Raw genomic sequence first — 20,303 nt, 5'->3', positions numbered from 1 at the left:
ACACGTTTAACTCGTGCGCTGCCATCATCACAAAATGCCAACTTCATACCAGGGTGGATGCAACAGCGGCCTGTTGTAGCTGGAGGAAATGGCCGATGATGTTGCTGCAGATCGGAAATAAAAAATAAAGCCTCACTCGTCTGTATCCAAATGCAAGAGTCAAATATTTACATGTGATCTTCCATCTTAAGGAGATAACTAGACGGGTCCAACACTAAAGTACACATAACTGAAGCAAGAGTAAAATAAAAAGTAGCATCTTGCCACAAAGCTGGACTCAAAGTGCCTTCATTTTTGCGCTCTGCACAAAAGATTTTATTAGACCAAACTGTGAACAGATTGTGTAAAATCTAACAAGTTAATGAAAACATGGTCTGGCAGCAAAAAGAACCATCTCGCCATAAATACCACAATAACATACAATTACTTCTACATCCAATTTCCCGAATTTTTCTTTCTACAAAACAGTGCATGTTTGATAAGGAACTGCTTGAATCAAAACATACCCTTTAAAGAGGTTAACTTTCACCATGCGGGCCCTTTAACTATACAAAATACATCAAACTAGCAGTATAAGGTTTTTAGGTATATAAAAAAAAAAAAGATGGCTCCCTACTGAGAGCCTGAATTCAGGGATGCTGCTGGTCTAACTGCTCCCTCTGGTGCTCTTCCTGCCTCATAGTCATTGGGAATCCATGAACTTGGGCTGCGTTCAGTAAAAGAAATGCGGACAGTATGTGAGTCGTTTGTGTCAGTTAATTGCACAAAAACCACAATCTGCCAAACTGAACAAATTAAATGAATGAAGGGAGGGAAAAAAGGCTGCAACATGTTTCCTTAAGATCACAGCTTCATTAAAGAGGAGGCTCGTCTGATAAGAGAGCAGCCTGACAAAGACTCAGCGCTCTGAATATCAGCTCAGGCCCACCGCCTTACAACCCCGGACGTCTTGTTGTGTTGCATTTTTCATCGAGTCTCCATGAGGTATTGAGTATTTACTTTAATGTTTTCTTCCTGCCGAATTTGCTTACTTATTTACAATGCGGGATTACGCTCAGATGCATTTAAATACATACACATTTTTAACTCATACAATAAAAACATGGGTAATTTCAGTTTTCTTGGGAAGCTCAGAGGCAGAATACATCCATTACTTTCTTTACATCTGCATTAAAATCATTAGCGCTAAAGGAGGATGTGTTTATGTCTGACAGCATGTCTGTTTGGTTTGTTTTTGTCCCAGAGCAGCTGAGCTCAGCGTCCGTGTCGTATCATTTCGCCACATCTTCCTCAGCCACCTCCTCCGACTCGGCCTCAGCTTCAGGATCATCCTCTGGATACAGTCTGCAGTATTTGTCTACCATGACATCCAAGTCGTGTTTGACGTGAGTGTTAATGTTGAGCATGGCGAGGCTTTTGTTCCACTGCTTTGGAGACACGCTGTCAAGATAAGCCTGCAGCCGCTCGCTCGCTGTGGCACTTTTGTTGTCCAGTAACTTCAGCACCGGCAGAGTGGAGAGCACCTTGAGGAAGGAGTTCACGTTGGGAAAGAACTTGACATCTGGCAGTTGAAGGGTTTCGTGGATGGTGGTGGGCAGGCGCACCTCTTTGCCCCTGTGCTTCCACTTGATTCTCCAGCAATGAAGCTCTGCAGGAAGCGTGTCTGGGTTGGGGAGGTCGTTGCGGTAAACATCTGCATAGTTCTCCTCGGTGGTGTTGAACTTCATTTGGCCCATGACGGCTGGGACCAGTGACAGGCACTTGAGAGCTTTGAGGTTGGTCTCAGAGAACATGTCCTCCACCTCCTGCATGATGCCGTGGATAACAGGGACTGTCACATACTCCTTAAAATACGCCTCGGCTTGGATTTCACCCACATCGGCTGCACGCTGTTTCCGGAGAAACAGCCTTGGGACTTTCACTGGAATGCCCATTACGTTGGCCACGCTCACAGCCTCCTCATACCAAAACTCATGGTAGACGTCGATGTTGTCGTTGACCTCATTCAGTGAATGCAGGACAGCAGTTAGACTGTTGGCAGCAAAAAACACATCGAGTGTTTCCCCTTGGAGATTCCTTCCGAAGGCTCGGGTGAATGTAAGAACATTCTTTAGGATAACGATGGTGACAATAATCTCGAAGTCAGCCAGAGTTTCTGCGATTGAATACGCATCCTCTATGGCGGCGTCAGCAAACTTTGCGTCATCATTGTCTCGAACGTTGTCCATGCACAGCAGCAGGGGCTCCAGCGTGTCGAGCAGCACGTCAAAGACATTGTGCTGCTCTGTCCATCCTGAGCCACAGGCCTGTTTTAACGCAGCTGCTTTCTCTTCATTCTTCTGGTAGTGAGTAGAGACAGCTTTCTCTAGCTCGTCCTGAGCAAACGGGATGCTAAAGAATGCCCCGATCCTCCTCAGAGTCTCCATGATGACCTGGACGTTGGGAAAAGGCAGACTGTTGGCCAGGTGGATGTTCAAAGCCATATGAGAGCAAGGCATGTGCAATGCCAGAGGATACTTGTCCATCAGCAATACTGCCACAGCTTTCATCTTGGTGGTGGACGTGCCAGTGGCCTTGTGGGCTTGACCACGGCAGTCCTCCATGCTAAGCCCCCAACGGTCTGTCAGCTGGGCCTCCAGCCTCTCGACCAGTGTGGACTCATCACCATCGAACTGTAGAAAGTCCAAAAACTCCTCTCGGAGGACGTTCTGCTGATTCACAAAGCGTAAAAAAAGAGGCAGGTGTTTCTCGTTGGCAAACTCAACAAGGTCACCCGTCACGAGGGAGAAGAAGCGACTCTCCCTCACCTCCATCAGCATCTCCTCCCTCACTGTGTTCTCGCAGACGTCCAGGAGCTGACTCTGCTGGGCTGCGGAGAGGTATTCTGAGTTCACAGCTGTTGCCTCAAACCGCTTCCTCAAAGCTTCATCTCCGGCATTCATGCGAAAATCTAGAAGTGCCTGGATGTTGTTGGACATGCATTCAGCTTCAAATGCTCCGTCAGTCACTAATGGGATACTCTGTTTCGCTAACATGACCAAAACCTCGAACAAGGATCTCAGGTATTCACGAAACGCCTTCTCCTCTGTGGACAGCTGAGGTTCATCGTCATTGGTGCTTGTGTTATCCTCAACTGCTGCATCTTTTTTGGAATTAAGCTGTTCAATAGAAGACGCCACTGGAGACAGAGCAAAACAAAAGAGGCACAGTGATCACTTCAAGTAAATGAATACTAAATAAAATGAACACACGATTATTCTACATTCATGACTACAAATAAAATGTCCCATTCACTTACATCTCCTTTCTTTAATCTTCTTTATGTCTTCTTCCGTCTGAAATTAAAAACTGAAGTTAAATTACAAATCTCAGAGAGCAGTTGGTCAAACTATTAAGCTTAAAAGGTGCATCTAAAACAACCCAGAAAAGTGACCTAAGAGGTCAGAAGTATTTTTCTTACAAGTTCTTTAATCCGCTTGCGATGTCTTGTGTGAGGATTTCTTAGATGGCTTGTCAGGTCAAATATAGTTGGAATGGCTGTATCCTTTAAAACAGTCCTATAGGGGCTCTGAAAAACAATAAAGTCAAGTAAGGCATGTTTTGGAGATTCCGAATTTTTGGAAAGCATGTGGAAACATGCCACAGGCTGCTGGCTAAAATCATGGAAGACACTTACTGTTTTGCACACCATAGCTGGGTCGAAGTGTTTGGCACATAATCTGTAGTGCTTGTTCAGCTGGTCTGCTGTTTTTGCCTCCAGATCTGCTCTGCGGCAGTTCTCCACCCAGATTCTGCATCTAAAAGAGTCACACACCAGCTTTATGTGACATGTGAAGGACAGTAATGCACTGAGACAGCAGCTGTGTCTGTATAAGTGTCTAAAAATGCAGTTGATACTCTTTAATACTTAGAAATTACAACACTGATACTAAACTTTTTCTGTGTGGAGTTGACAGACACTGATGTTATAACAGATATCAAAAATTTACTAACAACTGTGGAAAAATGTAAAACTATGCTTGAAAACAACTCAGACTATCGAGAAATAAAGAAATAAATACATGTAAAAATATCCTTGTTTTATGTTGAATTTCTCAAGTATGAAAGTGGTCACAGTTGCATAACATGAAACAATCTATGAAACACGGCTGCAGCGGCAGAGTATTACTGACAGAACACTGCATACAGTAATACGTTATGTGCATGTTGTAGCCTCCTCGAGGGTCCGTGAGCCCTAAACTCACTGACAAAGTTTAAAGATGAGACCAGATGTGCAATACAAACATCCAAGTTAGAATAGACGCCCGTGTGTTAGTAAACATATTTACGGCTCAAAATGTGCTTATATGGGTAACCTGTAAGAAAAATAACGACAAGTGCGAAAGTTATTCTCAACATGACACCAAACTACGTTTTCTTTGGTTAGCTAACTTAACAAACGTTATGATTTCAGTCAATCTAGTAACGTTAAGATTACAACTCTAAGCGCACAAGTTTAACAACCTTTGCCTTAATACTTAAATCCGTCAACGTTAGATAAGCTGCCTTACCTCTCTGGGTCCCGTGGAAACCGAAAAAACGCCAAATCTGATTGTGTGCTCTTCCGTGTACAATTTGGGGCCGCGCAAAAATTCGGCATGCTTCAGGCTAGGTAGTTAGCTTAGCTAACTTAACTATTACCATCTGCTAACTGTACCGCTGTCCTTTAGGGCCTCGCGTGGACGCAGATGATTTCTAACACAAACACACAATTTATATGACCTCAGATAGTGTCTGACATGAGCTTCTACACACAACTATCAAACAGTACAAACGTAATTCACAACACATTCACACAACCGTTGAATCTGGAGTGGATCATTTTCAGGGGCAATGCCTCACACACAATGCACCTGATTGGACGTACCGCAACTCTAGGATGTAACTATTGGTCGCTACACGGTTTATTCCGTCGACCAATTAAAAGACTGCATTGTCTTCTTCTACATTGTATGCAGTGACAGAAGCTCTTCAAGGTGCACTGCTGCCATCAACTGGTTATTTCGCCACAAGACAGGAGCTAGCTAGCTACTAGGGCAGGGCGAGCCGTTTGATTGCCATTGCAGTTACCAAACTGGGTGATGTACGCTAGCTATCATGCAATGACCCGATTTTGATGCAACGATACGCCTTTAACTGACCGTATGTAGTGAAAAACATATAGCTAGCATTACATAAAGTTTTAGTCATCGGTAATGTTAGCTAACGTTATGTATTACCATCAGTTCCTCTTAACGATGTCTCCAGGTCAGTGGCTACTTACCCAACGTTAGCTATGCCTTCATTCCAGCAAAGGCTGGTGCCAGAATGGCTGTTTTTACAAACATATAACAGATATCAGTCCGTGTGTTGTAGCTTCTAAAACTAAGTCACCATTACGGGAAGTCGCTTGGCTCGTTGGTCTAGGGGTATGATTCTCGCTTAGGGTGCGAGAGGTCCCGGGTTCAAATCCCGGACGAGCCCTCTTTTAGTCTGCTGTGTCAGTGGTATCTAAGGTTTGTATAGAAGATAATGCACAGGCCCGTATGACCCATATGTGTTGCCAAGAGCAGTCGATAAGATACCAGCAGGCAAACACACGGACAATACATAGCATCCGGAAATCTCATAGAGCCATGACAGAAGCATAAAATAAAGGTACAACGCGTAATAACCATTTTCCTCACTGCTTCTGAAACTGAGCCGTAATGACTTTCACTTGAGCAGTTCATCAGTGACAATCTAACGAGTTTTCGACAGGTTATGTCCCTGGAATAAAAGATTGAGGGCTCGTCCGGGATTTGAACCCGGGACCTCTCGCACCCGAAGCGAGAATCATACCCCTAGACCAACGAGCCAGATCGTTTAAACGACCCATCGGTAAAATTCTTAAATCATACCCATAGTACGCGTGTTAACCGTGGCAGAATGATGTCTTTCTATGGATTATGTATGATTGTTCACAAGGGATGAGAAGTGAACACTTTTTGAAAAGTGGAGAATGTAGATGGAGTTGTCAGAGAACAATAAAGACACACAGAGCAATTCAATTAACTTCTTTTTATATATCATACATAAGACTGTCTTAATATAATACAAAGGGCATTGTCATAAACACAGCAAAGTCTTGACTAGATCTTACAATCTGTGGATACATGGACTTATCCTTTCCCCCATGCTGTTCAATTCTATAGTGCATGTTGCATGTACAAAAAAAGTGAAAAAATGTGAAATCAAAAATGAAAAGGATAAATCCAAATTAAATAAGAGGATTTCAACTTCTGTTGGGTGTTCAGATATGTCGACAAGTATATGTGTTTGTGTATAACCCACAAACTCAACAGGCTTATGAAAGATGGAACCTTTTTTTCAACCATGTGCTTCTCATATAACCAAAAAGTAAGGTTTGTGATGTACATGCACTTACAATATACCCTGTGAAAATTATTAAGGTTTGAAGATCTAGCTTTCCCTGTTTGATTCAAACCCTACCTCATAGTGTTGTCCTGATGTAGTCAAGTACCTTTGCCAAAAGGCAAGGTTTTGCCACTAAGAAAACAGGAGTTCCTGCCCACTGAATGGTCACCAAATTGACAAACATAATCAACATACCAGCAGGAGCAAGGTAGTGAGTTCTATACTTCCTTTATTAAAAAAATATAAATATATACATAAATTCTATTTCAACTATTAAAAAGGGGCTGCATTTCATGACAACTGCTCTAAATAAGAGGTCAATCAGCATGATCTGAAATAGGCGCACACTTACGAGTCACTGCAGTCAATTTTTTTTCTTTTTCAGTCTTTATTTTTGGAATGTTTAGTACCAGTATGAGAGCCAGTCATAAAACCACTGGCAATTTCTAAATGTCTCAAATTCTGTGGGGTATGAAAAATGATTGCAAATTTGCAATTAACCTTGACATCCAGATAAAACCCCAATCTCAATATAGGTAGCTTTACATTTGTGTTTGTGGAAATACCAAGCATGATCTCTTATTATGGTTTCTCCTTTAAAATGGCAACAGCATGACCTGTGGCCTGCCCTCAATTTGAATGGTGGCTATGGGCAGGTTTTTCTGTCTAATTTCAAAGCTGGTATAATGAGCAACAGAAGAAAGAAAGCACTTCAAAATCCCTGATATAAAAAAAATCTGGTTATTGACTAATGTTTTGAGGACATGCATGTCTGCCTAGGCAAAGCATGTGATTGTGGGCTGACGGACACCCTTTCCCTTTGAATAGGACAACAATCATGGGGGATCTGCCCTACCAAATCAGAAAAATACCATTCAACACAAACTGATTTGCCACATTTATCCTTACCCTGCCAAGACAATGACATTAAGTCTTGCTTCACGGCAGAAACTAACCAAGTTGACCAAATGATGTATGAAAGGCAGCAAAACCCTTTGAAATAGTATGATGGGGGCAAAAGAAAAACGACGACACAGAAATAGAACGCATTAGTCTCCTTTTTTTTTTTTTTTTCTTTTTAAACCATCAGCTTCTAACTTGCTACTCCGGAGCCTGCAGAGTAACTACCAAATTCTCTAACATACCAAAGTTTTAAAAGACTCCCAAAATAATCTACCAATTAAAATGGAAACAGTTTTGGTAAAACGTTGCAAACAAATCTGGCCAGAATACACAATAGCCAACGGTCTCAACAACGGTCTCCAGTTTTGCTAAAGTAATATATTGCAGCTGTTTGTATTGACGTTAAAATAAGATCTTGATAAACTTTGCGTCAAAGTGGTGAACTGCTACATTATTGGTTACAGACACCTATATGCTATAAAACAACTGCTTTGGTATAAAAACATATCCAAAGGGAAAATAAATTCTTGTAAAATTCACAGCATAATTTGAGGAGAAAAAAGGCAGTCACTTAACTCATTTTTTTCTTCAGTTTCCATGTTTTGGATGGAGAGACTTGTGCAGGTGGTTCTGATGAGGAACTACATGCAAAAGGGAAAAATAAAACATAAAAGGGTAGACTCTGGAATAGATAGTTCTTTCCACTGCAAAATCCTTAACCAGTGAATAAGATTTTCAAGGAAGTAATGTTTAGGAGGTTGTTGTGTACAATAAGACCCTGTTATGTGGGGCCCTGCTGAAGAAGAAATCTTTGTTGAGAAAGGCCTCAAATTACCATTCTTATTTACCTTTTCTAAGTTGTTTTAATTTCCTTAAAGAATTAAGGGCTGTCTAGAGAGAAAAATAGAGAAAAGCCATCTTAATTCAAATGATAATGTCCAGCTCCATCCCATTCCAAGTCCATGAGTCATAAGGCCAAAGGGTTATCTAGAACCAGCCACTGACTGTCTTCCTTTCACTGGGCTGGATCCTTTCGTCTCCCGTGCCCATCGCTGCTCTCATCTGTGCCGGGCCCGGTTGCAGCTTGCAGGACTACGGGGCCTCTCGGCCTGAGGGGTGGTGCTTCCCTCTCCTTTGACCCGGTTGGTGTCAGTATCCACCTGCAGGGTCTCTTCTCCACCCGGCCAGCACACGCTATAGGGATTCCACTGCTATGTGCTCCCCTTTAACAGAGTTACACAATACCGACCAACGACAAGAAATATCACCGCAAACACTTCCCCTCATTGTCAAGCTACAGGATTTACAAGCAGCTTTTATGAGAAATTCCACTTAAAAAGGGCAAAATAATTAAGAACCAGTGGAACAGTAATGTCAGGCAGTCCACGCTTTGAACTGAAAGAGGACGCCAAGCATTTCATCACCAACAGCTACCTGCAAACAGCTTCAAACTTCGCTCTGAAATGCTCCTTAGAAGATTTTGCCACATAATACCATATGGTGATTACTTGGTGGTTACATGAAACTGGTGAAATGGTAAGATGGATGTCTCAATCTCACTATGGTTATTCTGCAGTATTATTTTGTGCCTAATGATTGCAAAAGAAAAACTGATGAAAATTACATATATACTTTTTAACAAAGGTTTTTCTCTGTAGTAGCGGTTCAGTGATATCTCCCTTCTGACGTGAGCAGCTTTTGTTCTCAACACACCTTGTAGTAAAAAACACCACCTTAAAAATGACGCACAGGGGGAACACACAGCCAAATGTCAGTGCAGTCACGAGCTGGCCATAGAACTCTGCTGCACACACACTCCAGTCATTGGAGACTCCTCCCGGTCCATACCCTGCCTCATGCCCAGGTGGCCTTCCGCTAGGTAGTGGGCAGGCCCTGTGTTCGTGCCCATGGAGAATGCAGGGTGCGCTGCCATGCCAGTCTCCTGCCGTGGGTTCGAGAAGGCACCTAGCCCCATGCTCAGCCCACCATTCTGACCAAAGTCAAGGGCTCCGGCAGGCAAATGGCGGAGCTGGTAGGCCTGGTTGCCATGGTTCCCAGTGGAAGAGGACGATGTAGAGGAAGAGGAGGCAGAGGAAGACAGGGAGGTCATGGACAGATGGCCATGAACCACCTCCATGGAGTCCTGTGTCGAGGAGCTGTGTGTCGGGGAGGTGTAGTGGCGTGGGCGTGGCCGTGTAGCCATCATCTGCCCGTGGTGGTGATGAGTATGTGAGTGGGGATGCAGGGCCTTAGGGTGCTGGGGGGGAACATGGAAGGTGGTCTCCTGGACTGGGTGGGTCTCTCCAGTGACTGACTCTGGTCCAACGCCACCTCCCCACACCAGCGGGGGTGGGTAAGGCTGTCTTGCCTGTCAATGTCAAGCAAATAACAAGAGTCAGTTGTGGAATGTGGCATCACACTTTTTGGGTTTTAAGTTTGTATTGCTTAATGTTAAAATAATTCGTAAGAACAGAATTGTCAGTTCAGGGATCATGACAGAAACAATCACACTTTCATGAGATCTGACTTTAAGACCACAGTTTTTGAATTTGATCTTAACCCATCTTGCATTAGGATCACACAATTAGGAATATTTGATCAAGCAACATGAATTAAAAAAAACATAATTCAAGGGACTTGTTTATTACACAAATGTACTGGCTATGTTTAGATCTGTTCTGATTGAACTTCTTAAACCGTTAAAACCACCACAGTAACTCCACTCAGTATCAGATAAAATTTCAGATCATTCCCGGTAACTCACTGACCTGTGGGCAGAGGCTGTCACCATCAATGGCAGGCAGGGCCGTGCCGAAGTGTCCTCCACTGTGCAAGTGGTGATGGGTAGGGTCTGATCTTGCTCTGCCACTGGTACTTGTCCCAGATGAGCCTCCTGAGGGGGGAAAAAAAGGCGTCACAAGTGCAGCCTCAACAGCTTCACATAAAATATGTCAAATGCTACAAGATAGTTAACTAATGTTTATTAGAGCACACGTAATGTATTTGAATTGTCTTAGTTCCACTATGAAATGGATTTCAATACTTTAATAGTTCTAATGTAATTCTTTCTCGTTGATGACAGAAGTTCCACAAAATCAATCCTCTTTACTGAATAGATAATTGCAGAAAGGGGATGTAAAATATTTATCATGTTGTCTTAGAATATGACAACTGATGTATTTTATTACTATAAATGAAGAACAGAGGAACATCTGCCCACCGTATTCAGGTGACAGTTACCTGAACTAGAGGAGGTGCTGGAGGTCGTTCCTGAAGACTGGGACTGCTCTAATGCGGGGCTCGTAGACACGCTGCTGCTTGTATTGGTCCCCTCATCCGCAGTCTTCTTGAAGAAGCTGTGCTGCAGGGCATAGTAGGGCTGGATGCGGCTCTTAGGGTCATAGTCCAACATCCGAAGGATCAGGTCCTTGAACTTCAAGTAGTCAGCAACAGCATGGCCAGACTCCCCCGCCCGCCGGCCACCTGGACCCCCTGTCTCCACACCCAGGATGGAGTGGAGCTTCCGCGAGGCTGGAGGCTTATACTGTTTAAGGCAGAGTATGCAAAGATTAAGAGATTTACAAAGCTGTGACTTGTGCGTATCAATCCACAATCTACCTTGGTTTTAACAATAACTACAAAATAAATGAAGTCAGAGTCTAACTGCAGTATAAAAAAAAAAAAAACTCACCCTTTTGCCATCTTTGGTCTTCTTAACACTCCATGTACCATCCGAAAGCTTCTCAAAGAACTTCCTGGCTTTTGGGGCTAGGTCCATTATGTGATTAGGCGGGATACCAAGAACCTCGACTATTTTGTTCATCTGGTCCACCTGGGGGAAAAGTTACCAATAAAATGATTGTTAACATAACATTTACATTGTGCACGTGCAACTTGAGAGCCAGCACACTGGGATCCATTTTTATATCCAATAGATGTGAACTTAAATGTCATCAAATGTTATCCAAAGATGACTGAGGCCACAATTAAAGGAGACAAAAATGTTAAGTCATTAGTGTTGTCTGATATGTTTTAGGTTTGTGAACTCCAAGTCTTAATCATCGAGGTCTAAATAACATTATCTGTAAGCTGGACATCAGATGAAAAGTTGTAAACTTTTAATGCCAATGAAACCATTGCCATTCTGAGTTATATTGCAAAACATTACACAGAACCAATCCGAGTAGTATTCCAGTTCCTTATACCTCGTTGGCTCCGCTGAAGAGAGGTTCTCCAGTGTGCATCTCTACCAAGATGCAACCAAGGGACCACATGTCGATGGCCAGGTCATAGGGCATTCCCAGCAGCACCTCTGGGGAACGGTAGAAGCGACTCTGGATATATTGGTATATCTACAAAAAGAAAGTACAGCCAGTCAGACTCCATATTTGACTTATCTGTTCATTACTGCTAATGTTTAGAAGCAACAATAACCACACACTTCTCATAGACACTCTTGCAGAAATTCATTTCACTGCTAAAAAAGAAAACTGCAGCTACATACCCTTTGTCCCAGTTGGCATGAGCTGCCAAAGTCCACTATTTTGATGGCACTCCTCTTGGGGTTACAGAGGAGGATGTTCTCAGGCTTCAGGTCACAGTGGATGATGCTGAGCTCAGGCGTGGCCAGGAAGAGCAGCGCCGTGCATAGCTGCTGGGCAAACTTCCGGGTGAGGTTGAGTGAGACGCCACGGAAGTTGGTATTTCGGAGTAGGTCATACAGGTTATATGAAAGCATCTCAAACACGAGGCAGAGGTGGTTCCGGAACATGAAGTGACGCTTTAAGTGAACTGTAGAAAACCAAATTGTACCAATGTCAGTCAAATACAGGGAAATTATTAGATGTCTCATCAGATCAGAGGCAAATTTCAAGGGTGCATTACCGATGTAGTATTTCATCTCGGTATCATGTTTGTTCATGAGCTCTAGGAGGCGCACTTCAATCTGGGCTTGATTGAGGAAAGCTTTCTTGTTCTTGATGATCTTAATGGCAACCCATTCCTGCTCAGCACGGTCATAAGCTTTCACAACCTAAAGATACCAACAAAAGCTAGTTTTAGTGTTCCTCAAAGTTAAATCAGAATTGCTTGTTTGATAATAAACATAAACTCTTCAAATGTTAAATGCACAAGAAAAATCTTTAGTAAGTAGCATCAAATATGTTAAGGTACGGTAGGTTTTTACAGAGCAAAATAAAATCATCATTTGTTTCACCTTATTCAAGACAATTTTCTTCTGCCACATGTACTCAAAGTGCATGCGTGTGTGTGAAATCTATAATTAAGCACCTGTCCAAATGATCCTTTTCCTATCAAGGAATCAATCTCATAGCGGTCCATCCACTTCTCCCCATTCTTGACGATGTAGTCATAGTTATCATCGTCATAGCCATCATTAAAGACTTTCCTCTCTTTTTTGTGACTGGAGTCTTCACCCTGACCCTGTTGGTGCCGTCGCTTCTTTTTTGCATAATACACCTAAAAATTAACAATAAAACAAGTCAGACATTCAGACTTGACGAAATGTTATAATACTCTTAAATGTTCAAAGTTTTACAATTTTGTACAATATGACAAGCACATGATATGGATAGATTCATTTAATTAAAAAACAAATCTAACCTCATTGATGTGTTTGTATGTTTTGATAAGGTCAATGGAGAGCTTCCTCAGGGGAGCTGAAGTTGGGTCACGAAAGCACTGGGGCATGTGCCTCTGAAGTATCCGAAGGGGAAAATCACAACATTAATAAACAAACGACATGCACAGTACTTTTGTAAGTAACAGGGGCAAATCTAAATTACTACTAAAATCTTAGAATCCATTTATTACATTTAATACAGTAAATGTTGCACAATATCAAATTCCTAGACTGAACGAATATTTGAGAAGCAGCTACTCTGCCTGGTGACAGCAGCTAAAAGGGAAGTAGACTTTCATATCACATTAAGTATTGCAATTCTTGTAACACTGCACATTCAGACAAAAAGAAATCCAAGAGCTGGGGTAGGGTAGGGTTAGTGTACCTGATTGGCAGTGAGCTGTGGTGTCTGGTCGCTGTACGGTAAGACCGTAACAGATTGGTCAGTGCTTGGCTGGTGGCGGTCACTGTACTGCTGGTGCGTATGGGGCATTGGAGCAGCCATCTGAAGACCAGCAGTGTGTAAAGAAAAAGAGGGCGCAAGCCGGACGGACGAAGGTTTGCATGCTGAAGTCTCTCCTCCTAGAAGATATTAACACTGCTATGAGTTGCATAATACCTTAATTCAACATTACATGTAACAAATCACAAAAAGAAGGAAAAAGGGTAATACTCTTGATGTAAAACAGCTGTGTTTCCTCTTTCACACAAGAGATTTTTGGCCCAAAAATAAAACAGGTAAAGATATCTGCTACTTATTGTACAGATCTCATATAAAAAGGCATTATTTGCTGCTTTATCTCACCAATGACAATTTCCTTAACATAAAAATGTCTAAATATACCTTTGGGAGAGCAAAATATATGCAAAATGTAAATTATGCATCTGTAATATTTACGTGTGTGTGGAAATGATCAAGCTCACACTTTAACACAGACAAAAATGATCATAAGATTTTCGGAACAATAAAAAGGATTCATTCATTATTACAATACATGCCAAGATAATACAGAGTGTCTTTTGATAATGATGTTAAGTCAGAAAAATGCATCAAAGGATAAATACAAAATAAATTATAACAGCAATATATCAACCTTTGTGAAGAAAAAGGAGCAAAACAGCAGGTTTAACAGTGAAAAGGGGTGAAAATAAAGCATCTCCACACTGTACAGTGAATCATCCTTCATTTTAAGCCAGAAGGAATCAAAAAATTATCAAATAGCATGTTCAGCTATCAGCATCTCTCACCAGACAACACAATTCACCAGTGCTACACAGTAACCACTATTCAGAATCCCAGCAACAGCACCTAATTAGCATAGCCTATCACCACAGAGATACAGCGTGATTTGGCAAGCCCATCAATGCACAGACCAATCACAACGCAGTATGCAAATAGCCTACTTTTGTTGCCAGGGCAGAGCTGCTCCCATTTTCCAATGAGAAAACAAGAAATAAACAAGAAATAAAATTGAACTTTGGCACACTTAGACGCTGCTTTCAACACAAGAGCCTGACAGCAAAATAGCTGCACAGCCCAAAACCTGCACTCCATCTGAGAGCATTAGAAAGCTGACCCAGCTTTGGAAAAGGAAAAAATACAAATCCACTGACAGAAATAAGAGGAACTGTAAGATGACAGAGCACAGGCAAAGGCTGTATTTTAAGAAACTAAGATAGATATTTTATATATATCTATATAGATATATATCTATATAGATATATATTTATGTTTTTTTATCTAGTGTATAAATATATTTTAGTAAAACCTCATGATGCTACAAGGATGGAAAAACTAGTAAAACTAGTTTCTGCTAAATTAGATAAGCCTTTAACCAAGACTTTATATTTTAATCTTTTTACACACATTAAATTTAAAGCACTAAAATGTTAAGACTGAATTCTCATGATGACTAGTGTCTATTTTCCTGCTTCTTCTGCTGAGACCCGAAAACAATTGTGTCAAGCAAATTTTAATCACTTTGAGCCCTGTCATCAAATAAAAAGGTGAACTGCATTAAATGGAATTTTAAATCATGTATTGACCAATCATAACAATGACTTAACATTGTTTGACTTCTTCCCAATTAATAAGGACCTAAACTTTGTGAGTCTGGATGTCAAATTCTGAACAGCAAAATAAGTGAGAGAAAAGAAGATCTTAGGTGCACCACTTCCCACCAAAGGGTTAAGGCTTAATATATAGCAGCTAACCTGGATGCATCATCTCCTGTAAAATTTCATATCATCCTGGGAGGAGAGTCCAGCAGCAAACCACAACCCACTACAAAGAATAAAAACAGATCATTATCATTGTGCATCTTTGGTGGGGATTTTACTTCATGATTTAACTTTTGTATGAGAGGGCGGGACAGGTGACCCCTAAAGAACAGATGACACCCCAAAACTTTAAAAAGTGGGCTCAGGGTAAATGTATGAACTTTGGGGAAATTTTAAAATAAAGCTGCTATTAAAGAAGACAAGCTGCTTGTGGATCCAGTAAATAGCAATTAATGGCCTGGCAATGAAATCTTTAAAACACAAGAGATGTAAAGCTCTTGTGAAACTGTTAAAAGATAAATAGTTATCTCAGAGAGGCTCAGACTACATAACGCTAAACAAAACAAATCAGGATTAATATTGTTGTGGACTTAATAGCACAGGATCTCCTCTCAGCATGTCCATAGTCAATATACCTTTAAATTATGATGAATTGTAGGCCTTGAAATATCTTTTAAAAATAGGTAAACCTAACTAAAATTACTGTACAAGATTATGCAAATTGACAAAGAACTGAAAAAGTTTGGTTTGAGCCCATTATGCAAACACAATACCTGACATCAGACTAACATAACTATATGGTGAATTTGACATTATAAAAATCACTAACCCTACTGGGAAAAATCAAGCTCTATTTGACCACAAAGCCATTTTGCAAGCGCACTTGTAGCTCTTTACTCTCTCCTAAACGTTTGATTATTCTTCATTTTCAGTACTGACATATGAACAGTTCCTTTCCTGGCTCGACTCATCACGGCATCAACGGGCCTATTTATGTGTAAATATAACGACAGCTAGCTTGCTATTAGTAGCCGTTTCATATTTTAAGTGATAGCTAAAGACCTCTGTAACAAACCTATGTGTCATCTTCTCACGCCCAACTGATTAGATCCATTCCAAAGCGGAATCAAATGTAACCCATCCAAAACAATTAAAAGCCCAACGTTCGTGTATAAAGACGGTGACCGAGTAGCTCTGTACTTACAGATGATGGGGTAGATCTCGTCATGGTTGGAATTTAGAAAGCATATTCAGTGTTAATTTGCGTCCCCTCTTGCTACATATCGTTCGTGTATGCCTCCAATTCCCCGTATAAATGGCAAACGTATTCAGGCTCACGTTACCGTTAGCAGTCTAACTAGCTAACGTTGTCGTCGTTAACGTTACCCTGAAAACTGCGGGACAAGCAAGCATATCTCTCACCAATCCAACGTTAACGTTAGCTAGTGACGCTGTGCTCAGCCAGCGGGTTGTGGGGCCCATTCAGCTGGTTCGTCAACAAGTCAACGTTAACCATTAGCCAGGTTAGCCGAATTAGCTACCAGGCGTTAGCCAGGTTAGCTAGGTGAGCTTCCGTTCTATGTAGCTCTAAATCCCAAACTACACCTCCTATATAAATATACTTAAACATCGCGTTGACAGTAAATCAAACGCGGTGGTTAGCTAACAGACAACATTTGCTGAAATCATACAATGACAGTGTCTAATATCGCAGGGTTAACGTTAGCTGTAACGTTAACACCGTGCCAGCATGACTCTTCGTCCAAGCCCATACAATCCGTTGCACCCTCTAGCTCACAACATCCTGGAAAACTGTTCCCGACAAACGTTAAAATTAGTCCGTTGACCTACTGACTGAAAGCAAATGTTAACGCTGGCTTCGGCGGAGTCGGCACCGCCACAAAATGTTAGCTAGCCGCCATACCATAAGCTACCATTCTCAACTTCACTGTCGCGTCCATCATTGTTAACCATTCACATTGCATTTAATATACATCTGCGAAAATGTTAGGGTGATATGTTAACCTAACGACGCCTGATGTCAAAGATAACATTTCAGAATTGCTCACCTCTGATGGCACGATCTTCATTTAAAGTCCAATAACCTGTATGATGAGGAAACTTATCCAGCTTGAGATTCTCCCCTCCCTGCACGGTTAGCGAGTAATGTTAACGTTAAATCCAATCCCCGTCCTCTGATCGGCAAACTCTAAAATTATTCGCCAGCCAGGTTTAATACGCGTTTCATCTCCCAGGCTTTGATGAACAACATCGGCAATCGAAGCAACTTTGACTAACGTTCCTATCAGCTGATGACTAGCAACATGCTAACGTTAACTAGCACGCATAACTTACTAGCTAACCTTAGCGAACTGGCTAGCTAGTTGACAAAATGAACGCAGCTAACATTAGCTACCTGCCCTGGCTAGCTGTAGCTTCTTTGGCTAGCCTCAAGCTAACAATTCTAGCTACCGCTAAATAAACGTTATGCCAAATTCTGATTTTACGTTGTCTTTGCAAATTTAGCGTCGGCCACGTCGATAAATACGACAATAAAGTTAAATCCAGAGTATTTTAAACATGAAACAGAAACCGTGTCCTCTGATAATTTTGGTTAGGAATTTTGTGTCAATTTTCACAAAATGGCGCGCGGTCCAAACCTGCGCAGTGAACCGGCCCGGTGGACCAGAGACACGGACAACTGAGTTAGTGCGGCGCCGCCTAATTATTTCAACTATGTTAAAACGTCGGCCTCTTGATCTTCTTAATCCGATCCACTAGACGCATTTCGATATCCAAAAACGTCAAATATATATCCACTGACAGCATTATTCCGGCGGGAAGGGAGAACATTTGAAAAGACTGAGCTGGGAAAAAAACCCTCCTGACAAAATGGCGATGCTCTAGCTTGTTGCCATGGCAACTGTCAATCAAAAAATAAAGTACCCGGATGTACCAATGACGAATAAAATCTAACTGGCCAGAGTTACAGGACACATATAACTCCAGTGGTGTCCCTGTCTGTCTTTTTAACCGTGTTTGGCCTGTTGCTACCATCAGGCAGAGATAGATTATATTAGACTGTGTTTATTTTTACAGTTTGAAACGAACATTGCCTTACAATGACTCTAACTGTGATACCTCACTTGTCTCACAGTAAGTTGGCCTGTGAGTTTTGCTATTTTTTCTCATACACTTGATGAAAAATTGAAAAATAACTTTCTAAAACTGATTTACAGAAGGGGCAGTCGACAGGATTTTAGAAATACTGAGGTCGCAAGCCCCCAGCACACCCCTTATCACTCCTGCTGGCCATAAAGCAAAAATAGAGTTTCTATATCTCACAATAATGATACGATCATAATCATAATAATGCAACTGATACTTTTTGGAAAAGTATCAGTTGCACTTTAATGCTATGTTAATTAATACACATGGTGGTATCCAAAGAGCAGGGAGCAACATGGGGAGCAACCTCTCCCCACAGCAGTAACGCAGCAAGAGATGGACAGAGCTGCTTTACACACTTTAATCAAATGTTAAGGTTATATGTTTTTATTCAAGATATGGAGTTGCCAAATACAGTCCTGGCTATGCTCCTAAAGATGTGATATAGCTGGAGAGAGGCTTGTGGATATGTGATTTGTTAATCTTTTGAGTGTTGCAACTTGTATTGTTGAATTTGTTGCATTCCTTCTCAACAAATAAAATAGACAAGAGGGAGTAAGACATTATTAAACATGAATACAATAAAGTAAATGATTAAATTAAATAAATAGCATCCACAAACATTCCAATAACAAACTAAACCAATAAGGTGGCTTGAAGTTCAGCTGCTCTGAGCATAAAAACTAAAAGCTGCCTCACCAAAAGTTTTTGTTCTGCTCTTTGGGACAACCAAAAGACTCAGAGGACTTGAAGTCCATCCTGGTTCTTACTTTGCAAGCATGTCAGACAAGGCTGGTGCAAGACCTTGAAGTACTTTAAAGACAAGTAAAAGAATTTTAAAATCGATACAAAAACTGACACGCAACCAAAGGAAGGACTTTAAAATAGGTGAAATGTGCTCTCTCCTTCTGGTCAGCACCCAGGCAGCAGAAGTTCTGGATCAATTGTAACTGATTTATGACTTTTTTGGGTAGACCAGATAGGACAGTGATGCAATAGTCTGGCCAGCTCGAAATAAAAGTGTGCATTATAGGCTCTGTGTAGCACAGGGAGAGAAATGGCCACACATTAGCTGTATTTTCAGATGATAAAAAGCAGGTTTGGTCACATAACCAAAATGAGCCCTAAAGTTAAGACGCCAAGGTTTCCTGCCTGTCCCCATCCAGTAAGTCCTGCAGAGTTTGATTTTGTGGCCAGTTTGTCCCTCCTTTGGTGTCACCATTCACCATTTCTGCTGCACCATTTCCTCTCCTGCCAGAGAAAAATGGTTAGCTAGCTCAGTAGCATCCAAAAGTCGTGGGTAATTTAGGTAAATAATGTGTCTATCCATAGATCCACTCATCCATTCTCTAAAGAAGTTGCTGATTCTGTTTGGTCATGGTGTGCCAAATCCAGCGCTCTCTGGGAAAGAGGTTGGGTACACTTTGGATGTCCTTTGTCTGTCACAAGGAGACGCAAAACACCACACAGAAAGGCCACAGACTGTCAGAGGATCAAACACTTTCAGTCAGACATCAGTGCTGACCACTGCCATGCCAAAATAATAACTGTCCAGTCCAGGAATTCACCACAGACTGAGCACAGCACAGACATGGAAGCCACTGACCGTGTGCCACAACCAGGGGTGGAAGAAGTACTCAGATCTTTTACTCTGTTACAAGTCCTACATTCAGAATTTCACAATTTTAACTAGCATTAAATTCTATTTATGTTGCAGCTCGTAAAGGTGGAGCTCATTTTGATTTCTTGATATACTGCTGGACAGCATGCAAACTTTCCCTGGGGATCAATAATATCTTATCCTATAACAGCTAATATATAATATCCTAATTTATTTTTGTTGATTATTTGTATTATTCATTGATTCTGCCATGTAGTGGCTAAAGTTATTGAATAACTGCAGTGGAGTAAAATGTACAATAATGTAAATGAATTATAATAGAAAATGGAAATACTTGAGTAAATTACAAGTGCTTCAAAATTGTAGTTCAGTACAGTTCTTTAGTAAATACACTTAGTTACTTTCCACCATACCATGAAGTTAGTAGTTATACCATGACTTAGACAGAGACTGGGGTGGGACTCTGAAGGTATA

General features: G+C 41.4%; 2 protein-coding genes and 2 non-coding genes across 6 annotated transcripts; 1 reads left to right on the top strand and 3 right to left on the bottom strand.

Moving 5' to 3' along the window:
* Positions 1-284: 284 nt before the first annotated feature.
* Positions 285-4,894, bottom strand: thap12b (THAP domain containing 12b). Its single transcript, XM_076734919.1, has 5 exons — positions 4,551-4,894; positions 3,677-3,797; positions 3,461-3,568; positions 3,299-3,335; positions 285-3,178 (listed from the first exon to the last, which is right to left on the bottom strand). Exons 1-5 carry the CDS (start codon positions 4,637-4,639, stop codon positions 1,272-1,274), a joined length of 2,262 nt encoding a protein of 753 aa, XP_076591034.1. The 5' UTR covers positions 4,640-4,894; the 3' UTR covers positions 285-1,271.
* Positions 4,895-5,430: 536 nt separating this feature from the next.
* On the top strand, positions 5,431-5,502 carry trnap-agg (transfer RNA proline (anticodon AGG)). Its single transcript has one exon. It is a non-coding gene; the product is annotated as a tRNA-Pro (tRNA).
* A 302-nt stretch (positions 5,503-5,804) lies between these two features.
* On the bottom strand, positions 5,805-5,876 carry trnap-cgg (transfer RNA proline (anticodon CGG)). The gene has a single exon. It is a non-coding gene; the product is annotated as a tRNA-Pro (tRNA).
* A 187-nt stretch (positions 5,877-6,063) lies between these two features.
* dyrk1ab (dual-specificity tyrosine-(Y)-phosphorylation regulated kinase 1A, b) lies at positions 6,064-17,956 on the bottom strand. 3 transcript variants are annotated; one of them, XM_076734707.1, is made up of 11 exons: positions 17,110-17,956; positions 13,365-13,561; positions 12,961-13,053; positions 12,628-12,816; positions 12,223-12,370; positions 11,843-12,129; positions 11,544-11,690; positions 11,030-11,170; positions 10,579-10,882; positions 10,107-10,231; positions 6,064-9,706 (listed from the first exon to the last, which is right to left on the bottom strand). In XM_076734707.1, exons 2-11 carry the CDS (start codon positions 13,482-13,484, stop codon positions 9,119-9,121), a joined length of 2,142 nt encoding a protein of 713 aa, XP_076590822.1. In that variant the 5' UTR covers positions 13,485-13,561; positions 17,110-17,956; the 3' UTR covers positions 6,064-9,118. The 3 variants fall into 3 exon arrangements, with proteins under 3 accessions (XP_076590822.1, XP_076590823.1, XP_076590821.1); XM_076734708.1 differs by lacking the exon at positions 17,110-17,956 and adding an exon at positions 16,245-16,436; XM_076734706.1 differs by lacking the exon at positions 17,110-17,956 and adding an exon at positions 15,194-15,259.
* Between the last annotated feature and the right edge of the window lie 2,347 nt (positions 17,957-20,303).

The sequence above is a fragment of the Chaetodon auriga genome, chromosome 7 (genome assembly GCF_051107435.1).
Source record: "Chaetodon auriga isolate fChaAug3 chromosome 7, fChaAug3.hap1, whole genome shotgun sequence".
Classification (NCBI taxonomy): Eukaryota; Metazoa; Chordata; class Actinopteri; order Chaetodontiformes; family Chaetodontidae; genus Chaetodon; species Chaetodon auriga.
This window is presented reverse-complemented; position numbering and strand designations above follow the sequence as displayed.

Bases quoted from the DNA above. Each gene is read 5' to 3' on its own strand.
- thap12b (XM_076734919.1), bottom strand. From the start codon at position 4,639: ATGCCGAATTTTTGCGCGGCCCCAAATTGTACACGGAAGAGCACACAA. The intron at 3,798-4,550 runs GTAAGGCAGCTT...TGACTCTTTTAG, and splicing joins TTTCCACGGGACCCAGAGAG to ATGCAGAATCTGGGTGGAGA. The intron at 3,179-3,298 runs GTAAGTGAATGG...CTCTGTCTCCAG, and splicing joins GAAGATTAAAGAAAGGAGAT to TGGCGTCTTCTATTGAACAG.
- dyrk1ab (XM_076734706.1), bottom strand. The intron at 13,054-13,364 runs GTACACTAACCC...CGGATACTTCAG, and splicing joins CACAGCTCACTGCCAATCAG to AGGCACATGCCCCAGTGCTT. The intron at 11,171-11,543 runs GTATAAGGAACT...CTTTTCCCCCAG, and splicing joins TCTTCAGCGGAGCCAACGAG to GTGGACCAGATGAACAAAAT.